The sequence below is a fragment of the Saccopteryx leptura genome, chromosome 6, assembly GCF_036850995.1.
Source record: "Saccopteryx leptura isolate mSacLep1 chromosome 6, mSacLep1_pri_phased_curated, whole genome shotgun sequence".
NCBI classification, from domain to species: Eukaryota; Metazoa; Chordata; class Mammalia; order Chiroptera; family Emballonuridae; genus Saccopteryx; species Saccopteryx leptura.
Genome location: NC_089508.1, coordinates 130,260,253 through 130,279,565, shown reverse-complemented (window position 1 = coordinate 130,279,565; position 19,313 = coordinate 130,260,253). Strand labels below are relative to the sequence as shown.

General features: G+C 42.3%; 1 protein-coding gene across 1 annotated transcript in view; it reads right to left on the bottom strand.

The window, feature by feature from the left end:
• Positions 1–368: 368 nt before the first annotated feature.
• The window catches only part of TSPAN3 (tetraspanin 3), a 32,113-nt gene continuing 13,168 nt past the window's right edge, over positions 369–19,313 (bottom strand). The window contains exons 2-7 of the mRNA XM_066342562.1: positions 12,872–13,063; positions 12,573–12,647; positions 10,720–10,821; positions 9,640–9,792; positions 7,823–7,906; positions 369–1,200 (exon numbers count right to left, since the gene is read on the bottom strand). Coding sequence (XP_066198659.1) covers positions 1,108–1,200; positions 7,823–7,906; positions 9,640–9,792; positions 10,720–10,821; positions 12,573–12,647; positions 12,872–13,063 — 699 coding nt within the window. The 3' untranslated portion in view covers positions 369–1,107. The remainder of the gene's footprint in view (positions 1,201–7,822; positions 7,907–9,639; positions 9,793–10,719; positions 10,822–12,572; positions 12,648–12,871; positions 13,064–19,313) is intronic.

Here is a 19,313-nt window from a genome sequence, read left to right as displayed (position 1 = left end):
CTATCTAGCCACTGGGCTTGGGCCTTTCTTTAGGAAGTTGCCCCTGACCTCTCTGGACACCTCCTTTGGGCTTCCATTCTTCTGTCCCAGCAATCAGGCACTGTACGGAAAGTAGCTGTGTCCATGTCCATCTGCTCTACCAGGAGTGCTCCCACCCTGCAGGCAAGGACAGCAACATCACTGGGCCCCAGCACCACAAACGGCAGATGCTCCAGTTGTGGGATACGTAGGACTGAAAAGCATCTGCGGGTTTCAAAATAGCAAGGCCTTTAGATTTTGGCAACAGATATAATTAAAACACATGATAAATGTACATGGTACCAACATTTAATATATTGAAACACTCACAAATAATTAAAAACTACATGTTAAGGGGTAATACAGAGTTTATTGAATTAATTTTTCTATTTACAACTGAGATCACATCTACATACTATTCTGCTAGTCTACATGGGTACATTATTTCCAACAAGTTTAGACTTACAATGAATGGGCTCAATCATACCCACACAAACACACACACAGTTTTAAAATAGTAGTGCATACATTATACTCCTCCTATAAAGCCAGCTTTAAAAACCTCTAATTTCAAAGGTTTGATTTTGAAGATGAACCAAGATACACACTGTATGATTCTAAAGTCTATTTTAGCCATTTTGTACAGTTGCTATCTTATTGAACTACAGTATATATTTTTTAAAAGGACAGTGATGAGGGGCACCATCTCATGTTAATTCCCCTGCCCCTGCAAAAACCTTTGGCCAAGTGCTGTCCATTGAGAAGCCTGGCAGGACCCAGTGAACTTTAGCAGCAACCCCACTGTTGCTTGGAGGTAATGAAGCAGGCCACACCTTCCTCCACGTCTACCACACTACACCACTCACAAATAGTTCTGACATTAGAACATACACTACTGTCCTTAAAGACTCAGCAGCTAGAATAGGGGAAAAGAAAGTCACAGGTGGGTAGGGAAAATGGGCACATGAAGAACCAAGCTGCTCTGTCCGAGATGTGTGCTTGAACACTCAGGAAGCCAACAGCAATAGACCTGCTCAATTCACCTTCCAAATCAGAACAAGACTAAAAAGCTGAGGCTTGAGTTGTCTACTATGCATAGGTTCCACCAGTGACGAGGAGCTCATAGGCAGGGTCTCTACTCCTTCTGCACAACACGATGCATGCACACAGCATGCCCAGCAGCTGCGGAAAGAAAAAAACAATGGGAAAGAAAGGCTGAAAACCCTCACAGAGCGTGTATCTATCAAGTATCTCTGTTGGCGATAAAGCTGTCTCCAAGTACAGTGGCCTCAAATCATTGAAAAAATAATAAGAACAAGAAAAGCAACAACTAATGAATACATTATCCTTTTTAGAACTAAGTACCAACTTTTAGCTCCCTCACTCACACCTAAGGGCCATGTGTGAGGCTAGCAGAGAAGCAGGCTCCCCTATGGCTGCCCCACCCCCAGTCTAGAGTAGCATGCACTAAAGCACTGTCTGCAATGTGGACACCTTCTCCAGCTGAGTGGGCAAAATTGACAGCCATGAGCCATGGCCACAAAGGAGCTGTGCTTTTTATTTTAAATTAATTTAAACTTAGACATGTGTGGCTACTGTTTACCACAGTGGACAGCAACGGTCTAGAAAGCAGAACAATCAAGACAGTGTGTTGAGGAATTTAATGGTGATCATTCCAGGTATATGAATGAATTTGGGGGAGAGAGGCTTTATAACAAAATTTAGTGCATGAGTAGCCCAAAAATTCTATAGTGGAAACCAATCCTGATACCAAAAAGAAATGTAGTTTGAAGGTTTTTGTTTCTTTCACAATTATTTATTATTTCTGAAGTCCAGGCTCAGCTCTGTGGTATTACATGCATACTACTTTATAAGGGTCACTCCTCCATCACTTTATTTTATTTTATTTTTATTTTTTTACAGAGACAGAGAGAGAGTCAGAGAGAGGGATAGACAGGGACAGACAGACAGGAACGGAGAGAGATGAGAAGCATCAATCATAAGTTTTTCGTTGCACATTGTGACACCTTAGTTGTTCATTGATTGCTTTCTTGTATGTGCCTTGACCGCAGGCCTTCAGCAGACCAAGTAACCCCTTGCTGGAGAAGGGCACAAAGAAAACCAGATAAAAGGTGACAGAAGACAATCTGACTTTGGGTGATGGGTATACAACATAATCAAATGTCAAAATGGCCGGGAGATGGGCCCTGGCCAGTTGGCTCAGTGGTAGAGCATCGGCCTGGCGTGCGGGAGTCCCGGGTTTGATTCCCGGCCAGGGCACACAGAAGCGCCCATCTGCTTCTCCACCCCTCTCCCTCTCTCCTTCCTCTCTCTCTCTTCCCCTCCCGCTGCCAAGGTCCCACTGGAGCAAAGTTTGCCCGGACACTGAGGATGGTTCTGTGGCCCCTGCCTCAGGCGCTAGAACGGCTCTGATTGCAGCAGAGTGATGACCCAGATGGGCAGAGCATCGCCACCTGGTGGGCATGCCGGGTGGATCCTGGTCAGACACATGCGGGAGTCTGTCTGACTGCCTCCCAGTTTACAACTTCAGAAAAATACAAAAAAAGAAAAAAAAATGGCCGGGAGATGTTTTCTCTGAATCTATGTACCCTAATTAATCAATGTCATCTCGTTAAAATTAGTTGTCCAATTAAAAAAATATATACTATCTAGGCCCTGGCCGGTTGGCTCAGCGGTGGAGCATCGGCCTGGCGTGCGGGGGACCCGGGTTCGATTCCCGGCCAGGGCACATAGGAGAGGCGCCCATTTGCTTCTCCACCCCCCCCTTCCTCTCTGTCTCTCTCTTCCCCTCCCGCAGCCAAGGCTCCATTGGAGCAAGGATGGCCCGGGCGCTGGGGATGGCTCCTTGGCCTCTGCCCCAGGCACTAGAGAGGCTCTGGTCGCGGCAGAGCGACGCCCCAGAGGGGCAAAGCATCGCCCCCTGGTGGGCAGAGCGTCGCCCCCTGGTGGGCGTGCCGGGTGGATCCCGGTCGGGCACATGCGGGAGTCTGTCTGACTGTCTCTCCCCGTTTCCAGCTTCAGAAGAAAATACAAAAAAAAAAAAAACTAAAAAAAAATATATATATACTATCTATATTAATCTAAAAAAAAAAGTACCTTAACAGTTATACCACAAATGACATTAAAAAATCAAAGACAATGCTTGAAACAGTTCTGATGCAACACTACCAATTCTCATCATTAACATTATATTTCAAATTGTATTTACTGTAACTCTTAGAGCTTCCCCACCTCAGGACCTAAAGGAGTGTGCTAATAATATTTCCATGCTATTATATTGTATACTCTAGCCAACTGAAATGTCAAATAACTGTCAGGTTTCTTAACAGAATTTAGGAATTTAATTTCTTGAGAATCTTAATTCTTCAATTTGTAATTAAAGTACAATAGAGTCATGGTTCAAACTCTAGTGATAGTCGTAAGTCATATTATCCTTGCTTCCCCTCATTTAAAACAAAGGGCATAGATACTGGAGAATCCCAAGTGTCTCCTAGGTGTAACTAGCTCTGTCAAGACTGGCATGCAGGCACAAGAGCTCACTGATCTTTGAGGGTCTCTACCTTTGCTCAGTTTTCTACAGCCATGGCACCTGTGCACATCAGATTTTGAATATCAGAAGTTTAGAACATTTATTGGTACTTTAAAAAAATGAAAACATTAGAGAAACATGTTTTATTACTTAACATGGATAGTTTTTCCTTAAAACTAAAGTTATTTTTTAATTTTCAAAGCCACTAGAGATTTTGGGTCTGTGAAAGCTCTGAATCTCTGACTCAGTTTTTTTGAGTTGAATACACCAAATCTTTATCAGCTATCACAAGTTACAATAACTTAAGTATAAAATGTGTGAAACTTGAGAAGGAAGATACCTACTAAAAAGAGCTCCCATGTTTAACTGGGCTCAGATTAAAAATCAAAACAAACAAAAAACAGCCTAGCAGCCATTTCTACACAAGAGCCTTTCATGCAAGCTGCACTTCTGGGAAAAGCCTACAATGAATTATCTGTCTGTACTGAACTTCCTGCCATCTGAGCATACCTTATAGAGCAGTTCCTGGAGTCCTATTGCAACCAATAGTATGAGGCTTTCCTCAACCAACTGGAGCTGAGCAGCTATATAACCTCCCCAATCAACATATTCACTGACCAATCAGATGCCTCCATCCTGACCAATCAGGACAGCATCTTTTGAACCAATCAAACTGCAAGGATTTGTAGTCCTCTTTTGCATTAAGACAAACCAATCAGGGACCAGGAGTGGGGATTTATATCCATATAAGTCAACTCCCCTCTAGCTCTGGGAGCATACTTTCCCTTCCCACCATGCATTTCCGTGGCTGAACTGAAACAGATTTTACCTTGCCAGAGCATATTCCAGAGCAGAATGGCACAAAACAGAGCAACTGGGACAGAGTAGAACACACCATCAAGGAGCAGAGCTGCCTAGCCAAAGGCCTAGCCCCAAGGCCACCTCACAGCCATGCTGTATTCCTGTCAAGTTGTCTGCACTAAGAAGTTTCCTTCTTCACTGCACCCCAGATTGGGAATTCTTATTGGCGCTGAATTGGTGGCAATGGGTCATCAGTTGACAAATGTACACAAAATTGGCCCCGCTAAAAGAGTTAATGAAGAACTATCTGGCAGGTTAATAAGCTTAACTAGATGATAGACATAACTAAACAATTTTCATCATTCTTCTACATACATGCTGCATATTTCATAAAACCACCATATAGTTCTAAACCTTTCTTCGCTGATTGCTAGCTAGTATGTGTGGCTTTCTTGCTATATGTTAGATTCAGGGAGATGTGCTGTGGCTGGCTGCCAGAGTGTAACTATCAAAAGAGCAGGAACAGGGAGTGCTGACAGGGCCCCTGTGAGGCTGAGAACAAAGAGGTTTATGTTTGAAATTCGCCACTAAGCTAAACCCGGCCCCTGTTGCTATGCTGGCCCCTGTTGCTATGCTGCGTGTGACCTCCCTAGCGAATAGCTAACTGCCACATCTGCTTCTGTATAATGCTTGCTCACTTAGGATATATAAGGACCTAGCTGTAAGTGCCAGGCGTGACTCCGGTTTGCAGCTCCTTGTGAGTACGGTGTCTCCGGACATCTTGGGAGTTCGCCCCTGCGCAGGTTAAACTGGCCAATAAAGTAACATCTAAACTCCTGAAAGTCTCCGACGTTTGTTCTCGTACCCGGTGGATGCAAAACTATACATAAGATCATCATTAAGAATACACAGATTAGGCCTGACCAGGCGGTGGTGCAGTGGATAAAGCGTCGGACTAGGATGCAGAGGACCCTGGTTTGAAACCCTGAGGTCGCCAGCTTGAGCACTGGCTCATCTGGTTTGAGCAAGGCTCACCAGCTTGAGCCCAGGTTGCCTGCTTGAGCAAGGGGTTACTCGGTCTGCTGTAGCCCCCGGTCAAGGCACATATGAGAAAGCAATCAATGACTAACTAAGGTGCCACAATGAAGAATTAACGCTTTTCATTTCTCTCCCTTCCTGTCTGTCCTGTCCCTATTTGTCCCTCTCTCTGAGTCTCTCTCTCTCTCTCTCACACACACACACACGAAAAAAAATACACAGATCAGGATTTCACTTAGGAAAAGAAAACTTCCTCATGTTTCATGATTTTTACCTAAATCAATATGTTTGTACAAACAAAATATGACATATGCTGATCAACAGATCACTGCTATGCCACAAAGTCAATGGTCAGGAGGGCAAAGACTACAGCAAATAAAAAGCTATGCTTCTTATGAATCTTTTCAGGACTGTTTGAATACCAGCAAAGTAAATGATTACCTTCTTGTCATTTAAAAGGCACTGTCTATTAAATATATTATCTTCTGTTCAAACAGAGAGAGAAGCAATCCAAGCAACTTATACGTTAACAATTAAATTGGTTTTATCTAACAATTAAAAAACACTTGGCCCTGGCCGGTTGGCTCAGCGGTAGAGCGTCGGCCTAGCGTGCGGAGGACCCGGGTTTGATTCCCGGCCAGGGCACACAGGAGAAGCGCCCATTTGCTTCTCCACCCCTCCGCCGCACTTTCCTCTCTGTCTCTCTCTTCCCCTCCCGCAGCCAAGGCTCCATTGGAGCAAAGATGGCCCGGGCGCTGGGGATGGCTCTGTGGCCTCTGCCCCAGGCGCTAGAGTGGCTCTGGTCGCAATATGGCGACGCCCACGATGGGCAGAGCATCGCCCCCTGGTGGGCAGAGCGTCGCCCCATGGTGGGCGTGCCGGGTGGATCCCGGTCGGGCGCATGCGGGAGTCTGTCTGACTGTCTCTCCCCGTTTCCAGCTTCAGAAAAATGGAAAAAAAAAAAAAAAAAAAAAAAAAAAAAACACTTGAACTATCTTAAAATATATTCTCTAGTCCTGAAGCATATTTCAAGAACAACTAAAAGAACATCTGAGAACTAAATCTGATGCAAAAGATTTTCAATCATTTTCATAAAATGGCTATTCTCAGTTTTAAGACTCTTCTAAAATATTCTGCTAACAGAATCTCTAAGACATACTAAATATTCCTGAGAAACTAGGAATATGAATAGTTTTACTGGGTAGAAAAATAGCTGTCTTTCTTTTTTGTTTTCAGGTGGGGTTGAGGGGTGAGGGACAAGGGTGTGTGTGTGTGTGTGTGTGTTGGTTGGGGGGGGCCTAGGAGTTAAGGGATAATTAAGTAATTACTCCAGTTACTTTGCATATGCTATTTTTAAGGGAACAAAGACAGTTTTCCCTGGCAAGAGTTGGAAAAACAAGTCCCCTCTGCTACCAACAAGAGTATGGTACATGTCCATATGTGCCAAGTGATGTCACGGACTCCTTGATGGTTAACCTTCTAAAAAAAGAAGTTTCAAATATAGAAAAGGTTAGAGAATCAGTTTTTACTTGGCAGTCTTTGCTGTAAAGCAGTAAAATCACTCCTATTAGTATAAGAAACTAGAGTTGTAGTACTAGTTCTTGATTTATGTATATAAACATATAAAACCTTTCAGGGCATAGAAATAAGAACTAAAAGGAGAAATAAAAAAGATTAAAGTAAAGTTATTTCCAAACTGAAATAAAGCGATACAATTTTTAAAAATTCTGTAAGTTCTATTAAAATATCTCCCAAAAATACACTATGACAGCCTGACCGGTGGTGGCAGGCTTGAGCATCCGCCCCAGGAGCTGAAGGTCCTGGTTCAAAACCCTGGGGTCACTGGCTTAAGCACAGACTTGCTAGCTTGAGTGTGGGATTATCATTGACATGAGACCAAGGTCACTGGCTTGAGCCCAAAGGTTACCAGATTGAGCAAGGGGTCACTGGCTTGGCTTGATTCTCCCTGATCAAGGCACATACGAGACATAATCAATTAAAAAAGGAAAAAAAAGAATGAAGCAACTACAAGTTGATGCTGCTCATCTTTCTCCCCCTTGCTGTCTCTCCCCCCCTCTCTAAAACAAAACAAAACAAAATACACACACACACACACACATACACATATATACAGTAACAATAGTTTGTATTTTGAACAGGTCACTTACTAATCAAGTAAAAAAAAAAAAAATAAGGCAAACAGTTCTTTCATTCATGGTCCCCCCTATCCAGACCTCTGGCTTCTTGAAATTATTCTGGGTCTAGGTCTAGAAATAGGAAACATAAGTTGGAAACTAGTGTCTAGTATCTGAATCACTTTCAAGTTGCCCACACACACAAAGATAAACTGCATTCAGGATTGACCTCAGAGAATTAGAACATTCTGGTAACAACTGCTTGGCTAGCTGTGCTCACCTGGATAGCTGCAAACGCCAGTGCTGCCCAGATAACGTGCATCATGATTTCCTGTAGCTTCTTCACAACCAGAGCCTCACAGCCCTGAAACACACAAGGTCATCCTCATTAGATGTCTCTTTTAAAACTGAAAGCTGTAAGGTCACTGGCAGAAATGGAAATGACAAAAACTAAAAGACAAAAAAAAAGAAGACAATGCATTTAAAAATGATTTAGAGTAAAATAAAACAGCTTTAAAGATAAGCAAAAGTCAGCCCTGGCCGGTTGGCTCAGCGGTAGAACGTCGGCCTGGTGTGCAGGGGACCCGGGTTCGATTCCCGGCCATGGCACATAGGAGAAGCGCCCACGCAGCCAAGGCTCCATTGTAGCAAAGATGGCCCGGGCGCTGGGGATGGCTCCTTGGCCTCTGCCCCAGGCGCTAGAGTGGCTCTGGTCGCGGCAGAGCGACGCCCCAGAGGGGCAGAGCATCGCCCCCTGGTGGGCAGAGCGTTGCCCCTGGTGGGCGTGCCGGGTGGATCCCGGTCGGGCGCATGCGGGAGTCTGTCTGACTGTCTCTCCCCGTTTCCAGCTTCAGAAAAAAAAAAAAAAAAAAGATAAGCAAAAGTCACAGGGACGTAAACTACAGCATAATATAGTCAACAATACATAACTCTGTATAGTGCCAAGTGGGTACTAGGCTTATTGAGGAGATCACTTTGTGAGTTATATAAATGTATAATCAGTAAACTATACACCTGAAACATAATATTGTGTCAACTGTAACTGAAAAACCTTTTTAAAAGTGTAATTAAAAAGACAACTATAATCTATACATATTTTAAATCCTTTAAAAAAAAGAACTGAAAGCAGGGACTCACAAAAATATCTGTATGGCTGTTTTCACAGCAGCATTAATCACAACAGCCAAAAGGGGAAGCAACCGAAGTGTCTATTCATGAATGAATGGATATGCAGAGTGGTACGTCCATACAATAGAATGTTATTCAGCCTTCAAAAGGAATGAAATTCTGATTCATACTACACCATGGATGGACTCTGAAGATAGCATACTGATTAAAAAAATAGGCCAGGACAAGTATTATATGATTCCTTATATGAGGTGCCTAAAACTGTCAAATTCATAGACACGGAAAGCAGAAGGGTGGCACAGAATGGAGAGCTGTTTGTTTATTTATTTTATTTATTTACTTTTTTTTAATTATTAAGTGGGAGGCAGGGAGGCAGAGAGACAGACTCCTGCACGCACCCCAACTGGGATCTACCTGGCAAGCCCACTAGGGAGCGATGCTCTGCCCATCTGTGTTGTTCCGTTGCTCATCAACCAAACTATTTTAGCACCTAAGGTGAGGCCATGGAGCTATCCTCAGAGCTCCGGACCAAGTTGCTCAAACCATTTGAGCCATTGCTGCAGGAGGGGAACAGAGAAAGAGAATAAAGAGAGAGAAAAGGAAGGGGAAGAGTAAGGGGGAAGGGAGGAGAAGCAGATGGTCGCTTCTCCTGTGTGCCCTGACAGGAAATTGAACCCGGGACATCCATACGCCAGGTCAATGCTCTATCTACCTCTGAGCCAATAGGCCAGGGCTGAGAGTTATTTCATGTTTATAGAGTTTCGGTGTGCAAGAGGGAGAGTTCGTTCTGGAGATGGATAGTGATGAATATACTCAATACTACTGAGCTCTGCAGTTAATGGTTAAGATAGATTGTAAAAAAAAAGACAAGCAAAAGAGAGTAGAAAAGAAGTTCCAGGTAGAGTTGATTTACAGAAAAAAACAAGTCACCAGGCTAGCTTCAAGCTTTGGCCAGGAAATTGAACTCACTTCGGCGTAGAGGTTGGAGGGGTAGCTCAGGCTGCCGTTGCAGTTGCTGGCTGTCTCTCTGCAGCAGCTGAGAGGGACACTCTGATTTTTGGTTTCTTTGAACCAGTTTGTATTTTCCCAGTCTGAGTAGTTGTGAATTCCACAACAGTGCAGCTAATAGAAAAGAGAACAGAAATAGTACTCACAAACTACACATACCTGTGTTGAATTTAGAGTTCTGTGTACTACACAGCTTCAAATTACTCTAGAACAGTGATATCCAACAGAACTTTCTGCATTGATAGAAATGTTCTATGTCTACATGTCCAATATGGTAGCCACTAGCCACATAAGCTATTAAGCACTTAAATGTGGCTGGTGTAAATAAGAAACTGAATTTTTTAATTTTAATGTAAATAGCCACATACAACTAGTGGCTCTAGGCCCTCTATATGAAAAGTACATTGCCCACAAGAGGTAGTTTATAGCTAAGAAAAGTCTTCCTATCTTACATGTGAAGTGCCTGATTCTTAAGTGAGTGTTATTTCCAATGACAGAGTGCTTAAATAATTTGTTTAAAATATCTGTAATTTGCTTTAAGATAACCTAGCAAGAGATATTGTGTGGGTAATAGATGAAACAAGATTGATAGAAAACCAACAACTTTGGTGGTAAGTCTATGGGCACACAGATCTACTATATTATGTATCTCCATGTGTTTCAAATTGTCCACAACATATTTTTACTGTTTTCTCAGTTAGCTCTTCTAGTCTTGATTTTAAAAGATATAAGAAAACCTCCCACCTCCTCTTAAGACATCTGCATTCCTACCTTTCCTGTAATACATACCTCTCATCCATTTTCCTCTCTAGCTAATTAATTTGCAGGGTGGTAGGGGGAATCAGATTCATTTTACTTGACTTTGACTAGGTGATGGTGAAAAAACTTTTCAAGGGTGAAGATAAAGGTATGGAACACATCATGAAGTTAACCATGACTGTAAAAGTACATGGCTAGTTTACATAGTAATAGCAGAGTAAGGTTCATGTTGACCCAATAGTGACTGGCCCTCAAAAACAAATTTGCTGCAGGAGAGCTCACCTGTCTCTGTACATAATCAATAGCCCGGCTAGCAGCATCAGGATTGGCTCCATTGTAGGTCTTGTATACTTTCTGAATGCTGCGGTCAACCTCATTTTCCACCTGAATCAAACAAAGAATTCAGTCCCTCTAAAATACTAGTAAAAGTAATATTAGTCAAGGCTCTAGCTAAAATACCTACATGGCATATTTACAAAGTTATCACATAGCTCTGTAAATTTCTTATAAAAAAGAGTTTTCTCCCTTCCTGCCTCTATACAGATACAGGTGAAAATCCAGACATTTTTTTTAACACATAGATTACACAATCCAAGAGAAGACTGTAAGATGACAGGTTAACAATACACTCAGAGGGAACAGCAGTAGATCCCTGAGGCAGAAGTCCCAAATCATACATGGGCTGCTTTCTTTTCTAAGTTTTCAGTGTTGCCTCTGAAGACCTACTCATAGCCTAAAAGAGTTAAAAATAAAGTACCTAAAACCACCACATGGTACTTTCGGGACAATTCATTAGACTAGACTTGGCCAAATATGCAAAAGTAATCAGCAGGTAAAAATGTCAGTCCTTGGAAATGACACTTTGCTCCCAATTACTTACAGTGACAAGAAAGTGTCACTTAATAAACTCTGTACCTGATTCTTTTTACCCTTTTAAGATGATCAGAGTTATTTGTTAATTTTATCAGTGATGTCAGGAGACTATAAAGTTGATAACCAGATCATATGCAGGAACATAATCCACTGTATTCTTTTCTTTGGCATATTTGCCTGGTACCTTATCTATCAATGATTTGAATATTAAATTGGCATATCATGCCTTTGACTTAAAACCATACCTTATAATGACAGTATTATGCCTTTATAACCTAGTTCTAAACATATACCCCAAATAATTAACTTAAAGTAGCCTCTTTAGCCTTAAGTGGTACTATATGTAGAAATCAAAAACAAGTAAAAAAAAGAAAAAGAGAGAGAGATAAGAAAATAAAAAGAAATGACTAGGAAAGGGGAATGAGAAGAAGGGAGCAGCTGGCAATAGTCGTCACGGTGTTTGAGCAGGTGGGAACGTCGTTCCTCAGGATGGAATAGAAGGTAGGATCACAACTCACAACTGTCTTTTTATGTCCAGGACGATGCATTTTTAAGAGACAATGGAAAGTAAAACAGAAATCAGGAAACTTCTATTTCCTTTCTCACAGAAAGCCTTGAGCTGAGGAAATCTGAACAGAATTCTCAGCTGACCAATTATTCAGCTATAGTGCATTTAGAGATAATTTAAAGAAAACTAAATACCTACAAACTAGAACAGTAGTAGAATTAACACTTTACTATACAAAATGAGAACTAAATAAGGTGCCTGACCAGGCGGTGGCGCAGTGGATAGAGCACTGGACTGGGATGCAAAGGACCCAGGTTCAAAACCACAAGGTTGCCAGCTTGAGTGTGGGCTCATCCTGCTTGGGCGCGGGCTCACCAGCTTGAATGCGGGGTTGCTGGCTTGAGTGTGGGATCATGGACATGATCCCATGGTCACTGGCTTGAACCCAAGGTCGCTGGCTTGAGCAATGGGTCACTCAGTCTGCTGTTGTAGACCCCCGGAAAAGGCACACATGAGAAAGCAATCAATGAACAACTAAGGTGCCACAAGGAAGAATTGATGCTTCTCATCTTTCTCCCCTCTTGTCTGTCTGTCCCTATCTAATCCCTCTCTCTGTCGCAAAAAAAAAAAAAACACAACAAAAAAAACTGAATAGGCAATATAAAATGTTTACTTTGATAAATGAATTTGTTCTATTTCACCTGAAACACTTAAACCACTTTTTGAAACACATAAATTATAGCAGACAACATACCTTTGCTCTGTAAATGTATCCCAAAACCACCACCACAACTTCTGTGACAAAAACTAAGAGCAGAATGATGACAAACTGCAAGGAAACATTGTCAGAAATTAAATACCAATGAAAAAATAGCACTAAATACTTCTGATAAAAACAATGATCTAAGATAATGCTAGAAGTTTAAGACAAGTACTAATTATGTTCCAATTATATAAGCCAATCTATGGAGTATCATGCTCAATTCAAAGCAAGTAACACAAGTGAAATATTCCCACACACTATGACAACACACGGGTCAGTGAATGACTTACCGTGGCCAGTCCACAGTGGCTTTCCCGGATGGTGGCACAACAGCCAATTAGCCCAATAATGAAGAGCAGTGCTCCTACAGCTATGATCACCATGGCAGGGATTAGAGTGTACACATCTTCAAAGAAGTGGTCATAGTCATCATAAGTGATAAAGACATAGGCTCCCACGTAGCATAAAATGCCTGCTGCCCCCTGTAGAAAACAAGGTCAGAAGGCTGGTAAGTCTCTAAGGCCTGTTAGTAAAACGTTCCTACCATTTCTTAGTTGGTTATAATTCAGTGAGATTTCCTATCACTTTAAAATCTGTACACTTTTTCTCAGAGGCTGAAAAGTCTCCTATTATTCATTAGTAAGATTACATTTTTTTACTGAAGTTAAAAAGTTTTCTAAACTCCCTCTATTTTTCAGTAACTGCTGGTTAGGAGCATGAATTGAGTAATACGGATGATGAGAATGAATCCCCCACACAAAACAAGGCTTATCTGTAGCTTAATTATAGTCCAGTACAAACCAATGGGGTGGGCAGGGGTATACCTTTGCTTATCATGGCTGCCCTCAATAAATGACAAAATTAGATACAAGTGTCAGAGCCAGGATGTGAACCCAGAAAAATATGACTCCAGAATCTGCATTTATAACCTCTATCCACCCACCTGGGGAAAGAAAATACAGTAATAACTAGTAACCATGATACCCATTTCCGAAAACTTGCTGGCCTAGCTGAGGCTGTGAAATGGTAAAGCCAGAGGGTTAGTTATACTGAACTTTGCAAACTCTTAGGTCTACTTAGTCTTTAGAATAGAGCCCCTCAAACTGATGCAAACAGAAATCACCTGAGATCTTATTAAACTGCAGACAGACTCAGTAGGCCTGGGGCAGGGCCTAAGAGTCTTCATTTTCAACAAGTTCCCGGCAGCAGTGAAGCTTTAAATTAAGTTCTAGGACTACAACTTAACTAACAAGAACATGGAGTACCTAAAGGGGAAATGATGCTGTACGTCAGAACAGAGGGGCCTTATTTCAGCTGCTGCTCCAGCCACCCATTCTTCAACTGTAGAATTTTACACACATCCTCCTCTAGCATTGTCGATTTTGCTATCATTGTGCACCAGCTCAATGCTAACAGCCCAATGCCACTTGTTTATATGATAAATCCCTGAGTTACAAACACACAACTTGCATACAACTCTTACTCAAGAACAGAGCACCATAGAGCTACTGGTAATCAGCTGCAGTTGGACATCAGTGAAAATGATATCACAGAGTTACTTAACTACATGGCAAAGAACTAACCAGCAGACTTTATGAAACTAGAGCAGCAGATGACAGCATTTAGTTAAGAAAACAGGGATCCTGAAACTCCAGAACTGAGAAAGTTTTCTACAAGAGTTAGCTGATGCTTTTTGTCTCACTGAAGCAGGAATGGCAAAGTTAGAGGAGCAAGATCCTGTTACAGAGAGGTTCACTAGAGTTTACTGTACAGTTACCGAAGGCCTGAGATGCTACAAGGCCATTTATGATGAGAAAAAGAAAAGCTCTGTACAAACCACCCTGGATGCCTCTTCAAGAGCCTGACTCCAGCAGCAGAATCAAACCCTGACTCAGCCTCTTCAACAAGTCCGTCATCTGCATCATCCAAGATTGGTCAAGGTTGTATCCTACCTATCTCGTTCCTAACCCAGGGACTGCCTGTATGGAAATGAGCAAATACGGTGTGATGCTAAGTATTAAAACATTTGGTTTAATGAATTATCATTTGTAGAGCACTTTGAGACCTTCGTAAGAAAATAGTTATTTCATCATCCTTTAAATTTTGACATAACTCTGCCTGGGTAGTTCAGCTGGTCAGAGCATCATCCAGTACACCAAGGTTGCATGTTTGATCTCCAGTCAGGGCACATACACAAATGGACCAATGAGCACATAACTAAGCAGAACAAATCTCTCTCTCTCTCTCTCTCTCTCTCTAAATTAATCAGTAATCAAGTAATCAATCAATATTTAACATAAATAATACATCTTCAAAACAGTTCCCACAACGACACTGGAAAATAATTCCTCTCAACCTGAAAACTCAGTTTATTTCTGACATCTTTGGCACCAGTCAACTGGCTTGGGCACCATCACTAGATTTTCTTACACTAGGCCACTGGAAGCACTGTCAGATCTGGTATAAAAAGACTACATTTATGTAAAGTTGAGAAAATAATTTAAATTTTTAAAAATAACATGGACTTTCACTGAAGACAATTAGAATAATGGAGGCAATTTAAAAATATATATTATTTTTAGAAGTTATGGTCAAGATGGTGGAATAGGTAGACACCATAACCACATCAAAATTACAACTACATTATAGAACAATCAACCTGGAGAATCATCTGAAGATTAGTTGAACAGAACTCCTATAACAGGATACACAGAAGTCACATCGAGACTTAAGTGTGGAAAAGAAAGGCTCTTAACATAAATAAATTTTGGCAAAACCTACTTTCTCTAAAACAAAGAGACTTTTAGCAGAACTTACTTTTTCTGAAAAGACTCCCTATTCCTGGCCTTGAGGCTAGTTTCCCAGACTGTGGCCTTGGGCTAGCTTTGCAAGGTTGCAAGTGTTCCCAGAATGTTTCTCCCTGAATTAACCCTATAGATCAGGGGTCCCCAAACTTTTTACACAGGGGGCCAGTTCACTGTCCCTCAGACTGTTGGAGGGCCGTACTATAAAAAAAAAAACTATGAACAAATCCCTATGCACACTGCACATATCTTATTTTAAAGTAAAAAAACAAAACGGGAACTAATACAATATTTAAAATAAAGAACAAGTAAATTTAAATCAACAAACTGACCAGTATTTCAATGGGAACTATGCTCCTCTCACTGACCACCAATGAAAGAGGTGCCCCTTCCAGAAGTGCAGCAGGGGCCGGATAAATGGCCTCAGGGGGCCGCATGCGGCCCGCAGGCCGTAGTTTGGGGACCCCTGCTATAGATAAACATTGTAAGACAGTTTGTTTCACTGCTCTGTTTTACTGCTATGCTTTCTCTTCTCCCCATTCCTCCATCAGTATGTAATTCTGCCTATAAAACCTAATCCCAAACTGTGTTCCTTGTCACATTGATTTGAAAAACTCTGGCCTCCATGTGGTCCGTGTGCCGGCATTAAAGACTCCTTAATTTCTTAATTTGGCTAATTGATTGTGTGTGTGGCAAGACGTCTGTTTCTCACTGTTCTGATACAACAAAGACTGGCAGGAGGGGTAGAGAGATGTAATGGACTGTCCCCACACCCACATGAGGTGGCTAAGAATCTGAAGGACTGTCTCAGCTGTAGAGGTGCACCTCAGACCACCTCCCCATGGGTCCCAGCCCTGAGCTAGGCTCCCCAGCCTAAAGTATAGTGCCAGAGAGGAGCCATTACAGCATCTGGCTGTGAAAATCAGCAGGGATTTTGTCCCTCTGGGTGAAGCCTAGAAACCCAAGTGTCCTCTTAAAAGGGACACCACACAAACTCTTGCTCACAGGCATTTACCTTGGGCTTGGGACAGCAGCTCAGGGGGCACCAGAGACATAGAGAGAAAAACTGAGTTCTATAGCTGAGGGCCAGGGTTGGAGAAACATCCACCATGGTCCCTGTGTGGAGCCCTTCCCACACATGGCCAAATCTGAATCTCCATTAGCTAGGTGAACACCACTCAACCAACCCTGACAACTTCCTGAGAACCTGCCCCACCACAAAGTTCTGCAGGCCCCAAGCAAGTGGTAGCTGGCCTTGGTGAACCCTCAGACTTTTGTTGACTGGCATCAGGCTCAGCACTGGTAACATCTAAATCAGTATTAACCTGGTTAACGCTACTCACACCTCACCTTGCTGATTCCCTGATACTCTACCACACCCACATGTGCATGTTCAGGGCTCTTCCAGAGGCTGAACCTTATGGGAAAGCAGCAGCAGCTTTCAGGGTGCCCTGGGTCTTTTGCTGACTATTGCAGGCATGGTGCTGATGGCAGCCACTGTTGGTTTACAGCATGGTCCCTCCCATGGACATCCAGGATGAGTAGAGGCAGCTAACAACTATGTATCACTTTGTGGCTCCTAACAGGTCAGCCATAAACAGTGTCTGACACTGGCCTGTATGAAAGACCCTCCCAAGAGACCCTAGACACAACATAGCCAGTGGTCAACTCTAGACCACAAGAGAGCACTATCCAATTAGCTCTACAAGTGGCACACCCAAAGGGTGGTCTTGGCAAGCACCAGCCTGGTTCAGGCAAACCCCACCATTTGGGGTCAACCCCCACACAGCACCTTGGATGCTGTGGCAATAACATGACCTTATAGACAGTCAGCCTGACTGTCAATGGGGGAGGAAGGGCTCAAAGGGCTGACAGAAAGTTTGAAAAGTGACAAACCACAGCTGTGCAGCCCCTTATCAGCTCCCTGAAATAAGTTGCAACACAGGCAAGAAAAACGGGATATGTGAACACTCAGGGACAAACAGTACAAACCTCTTCTCATATCCCCTATCCTCCTGGAGACACAAAAGTCATGTGGGTCTGCAGACAAGTCAAAGAAATCAGGCATATTTCACATGACAGCCAAAGCTGTAAGACTCAGAAAAACTAACTTCCAGGAGCTTGTGTTTTGTTGCCTTTTTTGGGTCATGCTGCTCCATCAGCTAATAAATCCCCCTTCCTCCAGCACTTGTCTGAGTGTTTTTGTCCTCTGGGAGTTGCTCCTTTGGTCCTGCAACATCAACACCACCCACTAACATGCCAAGAGCAATCGAGGCTCAATTACAACAGGACACACACAACACACAACCCACAGAAGGGACACTTCTGGGCACCCAGATCAGATGATGGAGACTGCTCAAAAGAGCCCCAGAGGACACTTACTATATAGGAAACCCTGACAAGACTGAAAAGACATAGCAGCTCTACCTAATACATATAAACACACACAAAGAGGCAGCCAAAATGGGGAGACACAAACATATCCCAAATGGAAGAACAGAAGAAATCCCCAGGGGAAAAGAAACCTAAATGAAATGGAGGCAAGCAATCTACCAGAAACAGAGTTCAAAACAATGATTATGAAGATATTTAAGAAAGTTAGTGAGAACTTCAACAAAGAGACAGGAAACATAAAAAAAGGACATAGAAACTATAAAAAGGAAACAGTCTGTAATGAAGACTACAATAACTGAAATGATGAATATACTGGAGGGAATCAATAGCAGATTAGCTGAAGCAGAGGATTAAATTAATGATCCTGAAGATACGGTAGCAGAGACAACCAGTCAGAACAGCAAGCTGATTTTGTCAAATGCTTTTCTACATTTATTGATATGACCATATAATTTTTATCCTACATTTTGTTTACACAGTGTATCACATTGATTGAATTGTGGATACTGTTCTAACCTTGAGTCCCTGGAATAAATCCCACTTGATCACAGTGTATGATCTTTTTAATGTATTGCTGAATTTGATGTGCTAATATTCTGTTGAGGATTTTTGCATATATGCTCATCAGAGATACAGGCCTGTAAATTTTTTTTTTTTTTTGTATTTTTCTGAAGTGAGAAGCAGGGAGGCAGAGAGACAGACTCCTGCATGCACCTGACTGGGATCCATCCAGCATGTCCACCAGGGGGCAATGCTCAGCCCATTTGGGGCATTGCTCTGTTGCAACCGGAGCCATTCTAGCACCTGAGGCAGAGGCCATGGAGCCATCCTCAGCACCTGGGCCAACTTTGCTTCAATGGAGCATTGGCTGTGGGAGGGGAAGAGAGAGAGAGAGAGAGAGAGAGGAAGGAGAGGGGGAAGGGAGAAGCAGATGGCACTTCTCCTGTGTGCCCTGGCTGGAACTGAACCCAGGACATCAACATGTCTGGCTGACACTCTACCACTGAGCCAATTGGCCAGGGTCTCTTTCTTTGCAGAATTCTTACCTGGTTTTTGATTTAGGATAATGTCTGCCACCTAAATGAGCTTGGGAGTCTTCCCTCCTCTGGAACTTTCTGAAATCATTTAAGGAGGATAGACGTTTTTCTTCTTTAAATGTTTGGTAAAATCCACCGGTGAGGCCAGAAGCCATCCAGTCTAGGACCTTTGCTTGTTTGAGTTTTTTTTTTTATTACTGCTTCAATTTCATTAGTTGTAAGTGGTCTGTTCAGATTTCTTATTTCTCCTTGTTTTAGTGTTAGAATGTATATTTCTAAAAATTTATCCATTTCTTCCAGACTATCCAATTTGTTGGTGTATAGTTGTTCATAATTTTCTTATAGCTTTTTGTATTTCTGTGGTCAGCTGTTATTTCTCTTTCATTTCTGACTTATTTGGGTTACCCCCCTCTTTTCTCATGATTCTCATTAAAGGCTTATCAATCTTGTTTATATTTCCAAAGAACCAGCTTTTGGTTTCATTGATCTTTTGTATT